This window comes from Sinocyclocheilus grahami, unplaced genomic scaffold, assembly GCF_001515645.1.
Source record: "Sinocyclocheilus grahami isolate Dianchi unplaced genomic scaffold, SAMN03320097.WGS_v1.1 scaffold87.1, whole genome shotgun sequence".
Classification (NCBI taxonomy): domain Eukaryota; kingdom Metazoa; phylum Chordata; class Actinopteri; order Cypriniformes; family Cyprinidae; genus Sinocyclocheilus; species Sinocyclocheilus grahami.
This window is the reverse complement of record NW_015505266.1, coordinates 685,155-699,473: the sequence shown is the minus strand read 5'-3', so window position 1 is coordinate 699,473 and position 14,319 is coordinate 685,155. Positions and strand designations below refer to the sequence as shown.

The following is a 14,319-nucleotide window of genomic DNA, read 5'->3' as shown; positions in this document are numbered from 1 at the left end:
TGACTTACAAACACATTGAAAATCCAATCCACTCCAAAATCGCGCCTGTCGCTTTAAATGTGGGACTCAGCCTGTGGAATGCGCCTCATGTCCCATAATCCCGCGCGGCGCAGTGCTGCTGGGACAGTCAATCTACATCCAGCAGTCGCGATTGGCGCTGCTTTTTTAGGTTGCCAGGTGATGTGTTGTGTGTTTTTGTGCGGCTGTCATAGAAACCAGAGTGCTGTCTGAGGTGATGAGCTTGTAACAGGCGAGAACATAAACGGTGAGTTAGTTCAGAGCAACAGGTGTTTGCTAACAGAGCTAATAAACACTGAGCCGCTAAAACACGTTCAAACTCACTGCAAACGGCTGCTTTTTTACGTCGCGTAGGTAAATGTTCAGCTACAGGTGGCTCTTTTTAACCTTATAACTGACAGTTGCGTTCAAATAAGTGAAGGCTGGCTCAGTTGCTGGCTCTGAGGTCAGCTTAGGGGCCATTGTGTTGAGTTTCATTGGCTAGTCAACCAGGTCAGTGTTATGCAGGACTTGAGGAACTTCAGTCACACTCACAGACGTTTTGTTTTTCATACTCGTTCATTTATTCATCATACTCGTTCATTTATTTATCATAGTCGTTCATTTGGCTAATTGCGATACATTGAGTTGATTGTGTGTAGCAAAAATATTTAACACGTTAGTTAAACATTACAACGTAAATCCCAGCTAATCAATAATGAGGTCAAGTTACTACTAGAATGGGCTGCTAGGGTGTTCTGGCTGGTTGTTATGTGGTTGCTCGGGTGTTCTGGCTGGTTGTTATGTGGTTGCTAGGGTGTTCTGGCTGGTTGTTATGTGGTTGCTAGGGTGTTCGGAGTGTTGGTTCTTGTTGTTTGCTAGTTTTATTGTCCACCTGACAAAAACTGTAAGCCTGGCAAGTTAAAAAAGTAGGTTACTTACAACCTAAAAAATAAAACAATTAAACATTTATATAGTAAAAGTGATGAAATATAGTTTCACAATCATAGCATTCGTTTAAATATGTTTTGGTTCTGATTTGTTTATAATACATTCATTTTTATTTTATTATTTAAAAATAAGTTATTTTATAAGAATAAGTTATATTATTTAACAATACTACAATTCATGAAATATTATTATTATCTATTGGCAGTACATAATAATAAATTAAAATAATCACAATGCATCTGTCTGTTCTTATAGTATAATAATTGTTATTGTAAAAAAAACAAGTATACAATTAAATAATTAGTTCTAGGTTACTGCACAAAAATACATTTATTTTATATTTTTGTTTATTAAAATGCATTTTTGTTTGAAATAATAATGGTTTATATATTAATATGTAATATTGCATTATACTTCTCATAAAACTTTCATTATTATTATATGTATTATTATATTACATTATGTTAAGTTATATTATATTATAAGTATATTATTTAATTATTGTATTATTTAAGTTTTTATTTACAATGCAGATTTTTTTCTCCAATAACAGAGATATAGAACTGATTTTAAGTAAATGATTATTATACTATATCAATAGACATGACATTTTTTTTAAATTATCATTGTCATTATTTATTCCATTATGTTTATGCAAATCCCCCCAAATTTTGTTTTGAAATCTGAAAATAAATAAATAGCAAGCAAACTACTAACTAATAAAAGTGAATAGTAATAGCGTAGCTTGCCTAAATAAACAAAATCAAGCATTTTATTAGAATATTTTGGGTCAGATTTAACATTTAATTCGTTTTTTAATACAACAACTTGTTGAATATTACCTCCTATCTTATCAATGGTTAATTCAGTCTTGCATTGTTCTGAAAATTGTTATTCTGTGATACAGAAGCTGGAAACAACAAATATGAGTCATTTAATACTCAAGAGTTTGTTTCATTGTTCTAGTTGACCGTGTAATTCTTGTGGTTTTGGTGAAGTTTCTAAGCACTGTTCATCTGTTTATGGAGGAATAGTGGAGTTTGGATGCTGGAGCTGTCCTAAGCAGGACGGTCACATGCTGTTAATTGCGTTTGTCCAGATTCTCCTCCTCCGCATGCCTGAGGGTCAGGTGCACCATCCCGTCGGCTCTCTGGAGCTGCGCTTTGATGACCCAGGCTCAGAGCGGGAGATAAATAACACTCTGCGTTCGGCCCACGTTCACATTCCAGCGGGCGGATCATGTGATATGATAACAGGATTATGAATGATCCTCGTTTTCAGCCGTATTTGACGTCCCAGAAAGTCATTAGACGTTTGTTTGATCTTGAGGTTGAGCTGAATGAGCTTTGAATAAAGCCTTTCTCTGGACTTCCTTAATGTTGGTCACAGGCAGAAGTGTTTTATTTCCGTTTTATTACTAAGAATTACAGGGGTTTGGCTGAATTGCAAAATTTTAGATTTTTAAGTGTATTTACAGTTTAAATGCTTACAGTTTATGCTGGTCTGGACTTCACTGGAACTTATTTAAATGTGATCTGCTAGTTTTATTTTATAATATATTGTTTATCATTCTCAAAAAAATAAAAGAGTTATTTAATTATTTTAAATAAAAATCTTTTTTTTTTAATTTATACATTTAATTGATTAATTTTATAATTAAAAAATAATTTTAATTAATTATTAACACAATGACTATTAAAGTATAGAGCTCAACTACGATTACATTTTATGATTGTTAATAGATCATTTTTGTGCCTGATAACTGATATGGAGAATGTTTTATTTCTTTTTTTTACTTTTGTTTTATTTGTATTAATTTGTGTGCATTTATTAATATTCCAATATAATAACATTATTGTCTAATAAAACTAAGGCCGTGATTATGTTTGATAACTGATATGGAGATTTCATGATTATTACTAGATAATTTTTGTGTCTGATAACTGATAGATTTAATTGTTTTCACTTCTGTTTTATTTTTAATAATATTATGCATTATGAATATTCTAATATACTATTTCTACTATAATAATTTTTTCGTTTATATGATTGATGCCGTGTTTATGTCTGATAACTGATATGGAGAATGGATATTGTTTTTTTTTTACTTCTGTTTTATTTGTATTAATTTGTGTACATTATTAATATTCTAATATAATAATTTGAATATAACAATATTATTATCGAATATAATTAATGCCATGTTTATGTCCGATAAATGATATGGATAACAGAAGTTAAGTTTCTTTTTTTTATCTTCTGTATTTTATTTATTTCTGTATTATTTATTTATTTCTATTTTTGACTCGATAACAAAATTATATTTATGATAACTATACAAACAAGTCTTATGAATTATTTAAATATTAATAACAACTTATGAACTATTTAATTATGAATATTTTAATAACAATTTTTTTTTTCAATTAGTAGTTGTAGTAATAATAATAATGATTATTATTCATGCCACTGTTTATGCCGAGTTGTTTCATGATCTAAATAATGCAGTGATCAAATACATTTTCATCTTTGTTTTGAGCTTTTTAATTAATCTACACATTTCTTACGAGTAGAATGATTGTTGTTTGGTTGTTGAGTAATTATCCAAGCAATGTGCTGTGGCTAGATGCTAGCAGTTAGTATAAACTGGAGGGACATTTTCATTTTTGGGAGCATTGTATTGGATACAAAATTATATATGCCCTTGCGAACTGGATGAGAAAGAATGAAAGTACATTTAAATGTATACGTCTACTTGAGTTGAAATTCAACATTCATGCTAGCATTTCTATAAACGCTCTCAAAGCAAATAGTCATGGACTAATGGATGTTACATATTTCTATGGAATAAAGTGTCTTAAAGTTATGTTGCACAACATGAAGTTTGTCACATATCAGTGTTTTCTGCTCTGGAGGTCCTGTGAAGCAGTAGGCATTGATCAGAGCCTCAGTTTGCTGTGTTTCTATTTAGGTTTGTGGCTAAATGGATGAAATCGGTCACTTTGCGAGGTGAAAAGTGGAAAATGGCCTGCAGGGATGTGGCAGAGGTCTTTTGAATGGATAATAAGCACTTCTGAAAGCTCTTTACCCCCGATAAACCTGCGCAGATAGTTGGTTTGCTGGCGTTATCAGATCTTTTTGTTGCAACGTTATGGAGAAAAACACTATGCTCTTAAATACAAATATCTCTCAGATTTATTAGTGCATTTTGACTTACTTCTTTGATATTTTTTTGACAATAAAAGCAGCATTGTGAAACAACTGTCCCGTAGTGTTACGACATCCGCCCCTGTTCTTCAAGTCCTCCCCTTCACATGCAAATTCAGTTTACGGGACAGTCTGATAAACTGGTTTTGATAAGGAAAGCACTAACCTGTCCCTCTCTCCACCATGATCTGTGATCTGCGTTTGGACGTCAGACTGCGCCGTCAACGTCCACAAGAGCTGCAAGAACCTGCTGCCCGAGTGCAGCAGCAAAAACAAGGTAAGATTCGTTCACATTTAGACTTTGTTGAACAGACTTCACTCTGTTTGTTTAAATCAAATGAATTGGGCTCCTACAGAAAATAAAAGAGTTTGTCTTTGTTCAAAGGACTGGCAGAGTGCGGTTTGTTGTAAATGATAAACTAAGCTGGTCTCTGTGTTAGTAAAAACGTGTTTTTGTTTTTCGCAGACAAAAGACTTGGCGCAGAAGACATCAAACGCTGCAGCTCAGTCGCATAGTCAAGGTAAGCAGTTTTTTTGTGTGTGTGTTGTATTTGATGCTCATTGAGTAGATGATCAAATCAGTGTTTGTTTGCTCATCCGATGACATGTTGATGCCAAAGACTATTTTGTAGTAAATGTTTGTATGTGATACTGAAAGTAGTTCAACTGCAGTCAAGTCGCTATTGAAAAACACTACAAGGTAATGGGGGTTAATATTGGATTTGTTTAATGGGGCGTTCATTTATTTAAGGGACACTGTGGTTTCAAATCATGTTATTTGAATTGTTTTCACAGCAATTGAAACTAAAGTTGAAGTTATTTACACTAAATATCACCAATGAATCCGAAGACGTAGAAATGAATGATAGAATTTGATCAAATATTATGTATATTTAAGAAAAAAGTTTATTTATGCTATAAAATTGTAATTTAACTGTAAATAGTCACACAGGCGTCAGGATTGGGAGTCAAATGAATCTGTGAATCGTTTTTGAATTGCTCAATCATTTTTGAATTAGTGAATCGTTGTTGAAATGGTAAATCAGTTTTTAATTTGCGCATGTTTTTTTTGCATCTGCAGATCATTTTTGAATCAGTGAATCATTTTTAAGCGAGTGAATCATTTTTGAATTGGCTCGTTTGAAGTAGTCACTCGAACAAATCAATTTAGTAAATTTAATTTCCCAAATGTTTTGTTTGCGAGAGAGTGGGCGTATGTTCACTTGCATGTGCGACAGTTTTATTTTAGTAGGCTATTATTTATAAGGGTGTTGAAATTCATTTATGTATTGCGATGCGGATGTTGACGATTCTGCATTGATGCAGTCATAGACCATAATCGATTATAGCCTATGACGTCATTCGCATACACGAGTATTAAAAATGCACTCTCTATTTTTAAATCGGAGCTTGGCTTTTTCGCGTATATGGCACGTGTGTGTGCTAGAGACAAATGCGGCGGGCTTCATTGCACAGAATATGCACTGTGAGACACGTGCGTATTGCTTGACAGTGCTTCCACTTGCTGTTATTTTAGTCTTTTACTTTAAATACGCTTACATTTCTGCTGTTTGGAATGCAGTACGTATTAGATGCACGAAACTTTCACGTGCGCTTTGTGCTTGTTTGTCCTGAAGCTCGCGGCTGTGGGTAAATGCACTTGCATCTACTTTTATGATACGAAATTGATGTAAACACAGTCAGTTATGTTTTCAGAACAGGACAAAACATCTGATATGTGGAAATAGATTAATTTAATTTAATTAATAATTAATTGATGCATTTAGCAGACGCTTTTATTCAAAGCGACTTACAATGCATTCAGGCTATACTTTTTTTACCAGTATGTGTGTTCCCTGGGAATCGAACCCACGACCTTTTGCGCTGCTAACGCAATGCTCTACCACTGAGCCACAGGAACACTATAGATCTATAATAGTGTGAATGCAGTCTATTAAAGCTGCCACAGTGTGTGATCTCATCAGTAATAATCTGCTGAGAAAAAAAGAAAAACTCATAACTATGATTATCTGTAAACTTCCGATACTTAAAGCACTCTTGATACTAAAAGTGCTTTTTGTTTATCACTTGTAATTGTCTTTTCCCCCCTTTATTACGTTATATTTGCTTGTATATTTTGAAGTTATATTTACTTTAATTCTTAACAATAATTCATATATTAATTAATTCATTCATTTAAGAAGTAGCCTGCTTATATAATTTAATAAAAATGCACAAAATAAATTCGATATAATCGTGATATCAAATTGAATCGAATCGTTGACATGATAATTGTAATCGAATTGAATCATGAATCCAGTGCTTATTCACACCCCTGCTGTCATTAATTACTCACCCTCATGTCGTTCCAAACCCGTAAGACTCTTCGGAACACAAATGATATTTTTGATTAAATCTGAGCGCTCTCTGACCCTGCATGTGCGCCCTTTCCCCTGAACGTAAACAACACTGATTACGCATACGTCATGCTACTCTCCAAAATGGCGGAAGGCGGTAACTCAGGGGAGAAGAAATGTTGAATAAAGTCATTATTTTTGTTTTCTTTGCGCACAAAGTATTCTCATGGCTTCATAAAATTAAGGTTGGTGGACTGTTTTAACGATGTCCTTACTACGTTTCTGGGCCTTGAACGTGGTAGTACCCTTGCTGTCTATGCAGGGTCAGAGAGCTCTCGGATTTCATCAAAAATATCTTAATTTCTGTTCTGAAGATGAACAAAGGTCTTACGGGTTTGAAACGACATGAGGGTGAGTAATAAATGACGGAATATTCATTTTTGGGCAAACTATCCCTTTAACAATAACAACACTGGCATATGATACAGTATTACAAAACATAATAACGTACTACAAGTGAGAAGCGACCAGTGAATGATCTCAAAAACAACAGTTTCTTCTGCTAATCTGCTGTTTGGTCCAGTCTCGCAGGTGCACGAGGAGCTTGTTTTGTTTAACAGACGCTGGGCGGCAGATGCTGATCGGAGTCCCCTGATAGCAAATTAAGGTCATCTGGCTGTTGTTCTCGTTTTCACCAGCACTCAGAGAAGCACTTAAGAGGTTAATCACGCTTCTTCAATTAATTAGCGCACAAATCTGATCAAGATTTACTGCTCATGCTGAGGATTGAACACAATAGACAGCTGCACAATTCACTGTTGTGCTTAGTAGTGGTAGTAGAGTAGAATTTCAAGATGGTGACTTCTGCGTTCCCAGTCATTCTGTTTGTCTTGTTTTGTAAGATTGTGTCATGAAATAAACCGGATGACCCTCTGTCTACAGAAGATTTGCAGTTTGCTAGTGTAGTGCAGTGCTGTGATTTACTCCTGAGCTCTGGACGTCTCGTTAAACAGCTCCCGCTGTGACCGCGGCCGAGGTGGTAATTGCTTTAAGAAGCGCGGATGAAGCCTGTAATGCTTCCCTTCCCAGCGGAAAACATGCTTCATCCAGAGCCTTCTGGAAGCACATCTTCCTATAAATGCATAAAGGGGCTACAGCTGAATATTGGTAATTTTACCGCATTTATGTCTGCTTTGTTTATATTGCAGTATCCATTAATATATAATATTAGATCAATATTATAGATATTTATAAAAAAGCAATGTTATTTAAGAAAGTATTATTATTATTATACTATATATTATGCCTACTTTTTACTACTACTATTATTATAACATTTATATTATTATTATTATTATTAATTTCATATTTTATTACTGCATGTTTATTGTAATTTTATGAAATATAAATGCAGCTTTTTTTCAAAATTTACATTTTGGAAGCTGAATGTATTAATATTTCTTATTATAAATTACTATTTATTATTCATAAAAATATAGGTACATAGAAAAATAGATATAATAATTAATTTAGTTTTGTATTTAAAATGTGTAATAAGAACATATTATTATAATTTTTTATTAGCTGTCAGTCTCTCTCTGGAGATGATAATAGATCTTGATGGTTTATACGCTCACACTAATCAGACGGTGAGACACAGACTCTCGCCTGTTGCATCAAAACCTCCTCCGGCTCAACAGGACAGTGATGGGAGGGTGGTGAGGAGGAAGGCACATGCGTGATTTCTAGAAGCCACTCTCCACTTTATAAAGCCCACCGTCTTCCTCTCCATCAGTGTTTTCTGCTATCCAGCGTGGAGCAGACATCATGGCACTGGCTTCACCCAGAGTCCGTGGCTCTCAGAGGAAGGGCGCTCGTGTCCCGGTCTCCTGGGGTCTGTCCCGTAGGCTCGGACTTCGAGTCCTGCTCCGTCGTGACTTACTCACCTGCCGTTTCCTGGACTCGATGCCACGCTCGTTTTTAAGGCACTGCTACCGCACTGACCCGTCTCGTTTCTCCACAGGTCTGAGGGACCCCTGCTCTGCCCTGACCCCTGTCGATGGCTCGTCCCGGACGTCTCGCTGTGCTTCAGGTATGACCGTTCCACCCAAAGGACACAACGCCCAACCTGCCGCCTCCAGCAACCCTACGGTCAGCCACAACAACAGCAGCGGGTGAGTCCCGTGTGCCTTCAGTCATACATGCTGTGATTTACACAAGCTTACATGTGTAAAAAAAAAAGTATATATATATATATATATAATTTGTGTGTGTGTGTGTAAATATGACAAAATATGTAATTGCTACATATTGGGATGTACCAAGATCTAAAATCATTATATACATACTATAAATGTATCAATTTTACCCGCTTTTTAACTTTGTAAATGCATTTTTCCCAATAAATTGTCATTCTGATATGATATTGATGTAATTTGGCTTATACTAATTGTCTATTTTTTCTTTCTATGTATACATTACCTGTATAACCTGATATTGTGCTGTTAATGTAAAAAAAATTTGGACCCATACCTGCTTATATGTTTATCTGACAATGTTGTGCATCCATGAGTTTTAACATGGCACTTCATTAACATTAATCTATTTACATATGTATTTAATAATTAATATGATATTTGATATTGAATCATACGTTTAAATAAACTAAATATACACCAGTGTAATTTGAGAATCATTGATATTCTAATATAGTTTTTGTTTATTTTGAATTAATTTTATTTTGAAATTGTTTGCATTATAATTTTAGCTAAAGTTTTAGTAATTTTTTGTGTTTCTGTCATCTTATATTATTATAATATTACTTATTATATATGTTATATGTTTTATTTTAAGTTATTTTAGTTTTTTCAACATGAACTAAACAAAAATGAGAAATGTTGCCTTGGCAACTAGATGAAATTAAATTAAAGTCTATTATTATTTTATTTCAGTTAATGTTTATTTTATTTAAAGTAATACAATTTTTTTTATTTAACCATTAAATAAAATGGTTTATATAAACATTTTTTATGGTTTTAGTTTTTTTAACGATAGTAACCCTGATACACAATGTTTTATAAAAATTAGTAAAAAATCATATTACTAAATAAATAAATAATAGCTAAAAAAAACAAAATAAATCAAATATAAAAAATGTACATTTATTTATACACATTATTATTTTTAATTGTATTTTTTTACTTTATTCTCATTACTCTTAACTACACTAATTATATTTACTATAATATAATGTAGCATTTTTAACATGCATTTCTGTCTTTACTTTAGTGTTATTATTTCTGTTGGTCATGATGCAATTAGGTTGTGTAGAAGTGTGAGGCTTATAAATCAACACAAATGAAGAATGTTCTCTTGTTTCTCCCTCGTAATGACTGCGGCGTTTGCATGCTCATGTTCTCTGGCAGCTCTATCACAGGAGAGATGAATGAGGTTGACGCATTCAGGATGAAGCGCCCCACTGACGACACCGTATCTCTCGCCTCCACCACGCTGGAGTCTCTCATCGTTGAAGGTGAGGGCTTGATTTTCAAAGCCAAAACATCGAGAACACCCAGAACGTATGATAAAGCGGCATGGGTAATTTATGATGTTTTTTTTTAAAGCATTGAGCAACACTTTGTACTGAGTTTTATCATTACTGTGCACAGATGCGTATTACGCCACAGTACAAGGGGAACTGGAAGCCATTGCGCAAGATTTCGAGGTGGAGTCCTGGAGTCTGGCTGTGGATCAGCACTTCTTGAAGAAACATTCGAAGGAAATGATCAAGAGACAGGATGTTATATACGGTTAGAGTTGTTTAGCTACCCACACTGCTTTGAGAACTTCGAAAAACTGTTTCCAGATCTTCTTTAATGCGTTTCCTGTCTCCTCCAGAGCTCATCCAGACGGAGATACACCACGTGTGGACGCTCAAGATCATGCTCCGCGTTTACGCTCGAGACCTGCGGGAGGCGCTACAGCTGGATGACAGGAAGCTGGACTGTCTGTTTCCCCGGCTGGACAGCCTGCTGGAGCTGCACAGCCTCTTCCTGTCCCGCCTCCGGGAGCGTCGCGCAGAATCCCTGCAGCCGGGCAGCGATCGCAACTATGCCATCCATAAACTCTCAGATATCCTTATATCCCAGGTACATGCCCTAAATTTAGCACCATACTTCCTGCTTCACACTTCCTGACCTACATTTCCTGCTTCCTGTTGTCAACCTTTTGCCCTATGCATTCTACTTCACATTTCCAGTCTTTTGGTTCTTGCTTCAAACATCCTGTTTTTGCCCCACACTTCCTGCCGTTGGCATACTTCCTGCTTCACACTTCCCTACATTTCCTGTTCTCACACAATTTCCCTAAACTTCCTCCATCACGTTTCTTGTCTTACTCTTCTTGCTTCAAACATCCTGTCATTACATTTCTTGCCCTACACTTCTTTGCTCACATATCCTGTTGTTACACTTTCACCCCACAATTCCTGCTTTTATAATACTTCCTGCTTCACACTTCCTTCCCTATACTTCCTTCTTCAGACTTCCTGTCCACCCCACCTTTTCCCAACATTTCCTGCTGTTGGAATACCTCCTTGATTCATATCACCTTTCCTACATTTCCTGCTTTATACATATCCTGTCATACAATTTTTGTCCTTAACGTCCTGCTTCACATTTGCTGTCTTATGCTTCCTACTTCAAACATCCTGCTTCACATTTCCTGGCCTACACTTCCTGCTTCACGTTTCCTGTCTTTCGCTTCCTGCTCCACACATGCTTTTGTCACATTTCCTGGCCTACACTTCCTGCTTCACACATGCTATTGTCACATTTCCTGGCCTACACTTCCTGCTTCACATTTCCTGTCTTTCGCTTCCTGCTCCACACATGCTATTGTCACATTTCCTGGCCTACACTTCCTGCTTCACATTTCTTATCCTACACTTCCTGCTTCACATTTCCTGTCTTTCGTTTCTTGCTTCATACATGCTATGTTGGACAGGAAGTGTAAAGAAGAAAATATTGAGAAGGAAGTAAGAAACAGGAAGTTTTGTTTGTGTCTGGTTTTAGTTTTCCGGAGAGCGAATGAAGGAAAGTTATGGGGATTTCTGCAGTCGGCACACTGAAGCGGTCAACTACTACAAAGAGCAACTGCAGAGCAACAAGAAGTTCCAGAACCTCACGAGAGTATGTTGAGATCTTATGTGGCTAACATTTGCTAGATTGTCCTAAGCGCTGCTTTAAATCATTTTTTCCTCTTACTGTGTTTCAGAAAATCAGCAATCTGCCAATAGTGCGGCGGTTAGGCATTCCAGAGTGTATCTTGCTGGTGACGCAGCGAATCACAAAGTATCCTGTTCTTCTGGAGCGCATCCTGCACAACACAGAAGGTTGGTAGTTGCAGTCCAGTGAAACAATCCAGATATTATGGATTTGCAAGGTTCTAAATGCTTTCTTCTCATTGCAGCCGGGACAGAGGAACATGAAGGATTAGCACAGGCTCTCACTCTAATCAAAGACGTCATTGTTCAGGTGGATGCCCAGGTCAGTCTCTATGAGAAGGAAGCACGGCTCAGGGACATCGCCTCTAAGGTGGAGCCCAAGTCCCTTGGGAAAATCAAAGATGGACGCGTTTTCCGGAAGGAGGACCTTTCTCAGGGGCGACGCAAGCTCTTGTATGAGGGCATGGTCAACTGGAAAGCTGCATCTGGTCGACTTAAAGGTATTATGAGAGCATTAATTCCCATGCATAAGTACGGAGCCCATCAAGGGATATCGTTTGTGTTTCCCCAAAAATTTGCAACAGTTTTGCCAAAGAACGCTAAAGCATCAAAATATATTTTTTCCTCCATTTTATTTATTTTTTGTCCCCCTTAGGGGTTCCATATACACAAGTTTGTTTGGTGCACAATTGAAGTTTGTGATTCTTCTGTTGCAGATATTCTAGCTCTCCTTCTTACTGATGTTCTCATCTTGTTGCAAGAAAAGGACCAGAGATACGTGTTCTCCACTGTGGTAAGTGCGAGAACTTTGTTTTTGGTTTATACAAGAAGAGAAATTGTTTATCTTAACGCACTCATCTGTGCTGTTTTTCTGCTAGGACAACAAGCCATCTGTTATTTCACTGCAGAAGTTGATCGTCCGTGAGGTGGCGCACGAGGAACGGGCCATGTTCCTCATCTGTGCCTCCTCAAACGAACCTGAGATGTACGAAATCCACACGGCCTCAAAAGAAGATCGCAACACGTGGATCACCCACATCCGTCAGGCAGTGGAGAGGTCTGTGTCAGACGGTACTCACATTTGTGTCTGTACTTCTGTCTGCATTGTTTTTTAAATGTTCCTCCTCGGTTCCTGTCCATCAGCTGTCCACATATAGAAGAGAGATTGTTTAGCGAGGAAGAGGAAGCCAGAGTCGCCCGGTTCCGAGAGTTTCAAGGTAAAACGTAGCTTGTTTCGTAATGGCATTCATGGTTTTTCTGCTCATTTTGATGTTGTGTGATGTTGTTTTTTATGAGATTTGAAGGATCTTTTGTCACTAGAGGGCGCAGTTGTGTTTTCATACTGAAACCTTGCAAATCCTTTTGTCAAAAATAAGTATTTTTAGTGCAAATGCTTATTATATTAATATTATTAAATATATTATATATACTATAATTTATTATACTATATATGATAGTTAATATTTTATAATTATATTAATATAGTTATATTTAGTGTGTGTGTATATATATAATACTAAATGTTTGAGTACTAATTATAATAATATAAATATATTATAAAAATATGTAGTCATATGAACTATTATAAATATATGTGTGTATGTTTGTGTGTTATGTGTCATGTCGTGTGTTATTTATAAAATGTGTAATTTATACTTGATGTAATTTAGTTATATTTTATAAGAAATATTTGTATTCAGCAGGGATGCATTAAATTAATCAAAATAAACAATATAAATTAGTTATAAGAAAAAAAATATATAAATTAGTTATAAAAAAAAGTGACAAAAAAAAGATTTTTAGTTAATGCTGTTCTTTTGACAAATTCAATTTGTAATAAAATCACATTTTCCACAAAAATATTGTTTCTTGCATTGTTATGGTTTGCTGTTACATTTATAATGTTATATTGTTGAAAAATTGTAAATACTATCAATGATTTTGTCTCTTTAACATATTTTACTCCATCTACGGCAACTCTTTTGAAGACATTTTTAACCAAGTTAAGCCAAATACAGTTGTGGAGTTTTTAGCATAAAGGAATTATAAAAACATGATCAAATTCAGCCATAATATTTCTCTCCATGAAAATAGCCATAGAAGCTGTAATGGCATTAAACAAACAAACAAACTCCATCTACGACTCTTTTCTGTAGATCGCCTGATGTTGAAGGACACTCAGATTGCCCAGAGCCTCACAGAGAAGCTGCAGTTGTTTGCAGAGCTGGCTGAATCTGTGGCCGGTTTAGAGGACGCCAGCTCTCGCTCCCGTCTGCTGCTGAGGGGCGATGCCGTGGAACTCCAGCAGGGGGAGCAGCTGCTCAAAGGAGCCATTACTGAAGGTAACATGTCAGGTTGATGGCCTGATGAATAAGTTAATTGTCTTAAGCATTGGCGTCATGATGTAATCTTGCACTTGGTAGCAAACTAGATTATTTGAGCGCTAAATGTAGATATTGAAGTATATCTCTGTGTTTCTGTAGTGGAGAACCTGCAGAACCTCCTTGCATCTGGAGCTCGGGAAGCATCTTCACAGACTGAGGGGAACCAGAGTCCGTCCTTGAGTTTGCTGCCACGCAGAGC

General features: G+C 36.0%; 1 protein-coding gene across 1 annotated transcript in view; it reads left to right on the top strand.

Moving 5' to 3' along the window:
* LOC107586933 (rho guanine nucleotide exchange factor 18-like) overlaps positions 1–14,319 on the top strand; it is a 76,429-nt gene that overhangs the window by 16,784 nt on the left and 45,326 nt on the right. The window contains exons 10-15 of the mRNA XM_016274497.1: positions 4,368–4,432; positions 4,622–4,676; positions 8,536–8,686; positions 9,938–10,044; positions 10,181–10,321; positions 10,410–10,660. Of these exons, the coding sequence (XP_016129983.1) occupies positions 4,368–4,432; positions 4,622–4,676; positions 8,536–8,686; positions 9,938–10,044; positions 10,181–10,321; positions 10,410–10,660 (770 nt within the window). The remainder of the gene's footprint in view (positions 1–4,367; positions 4,433–4,621; positions 4,677–8,535; positions 8,687–9,937; positions 10,045–10,180; positions 10,322–10,409; positions 10,661–14,319) is intronic.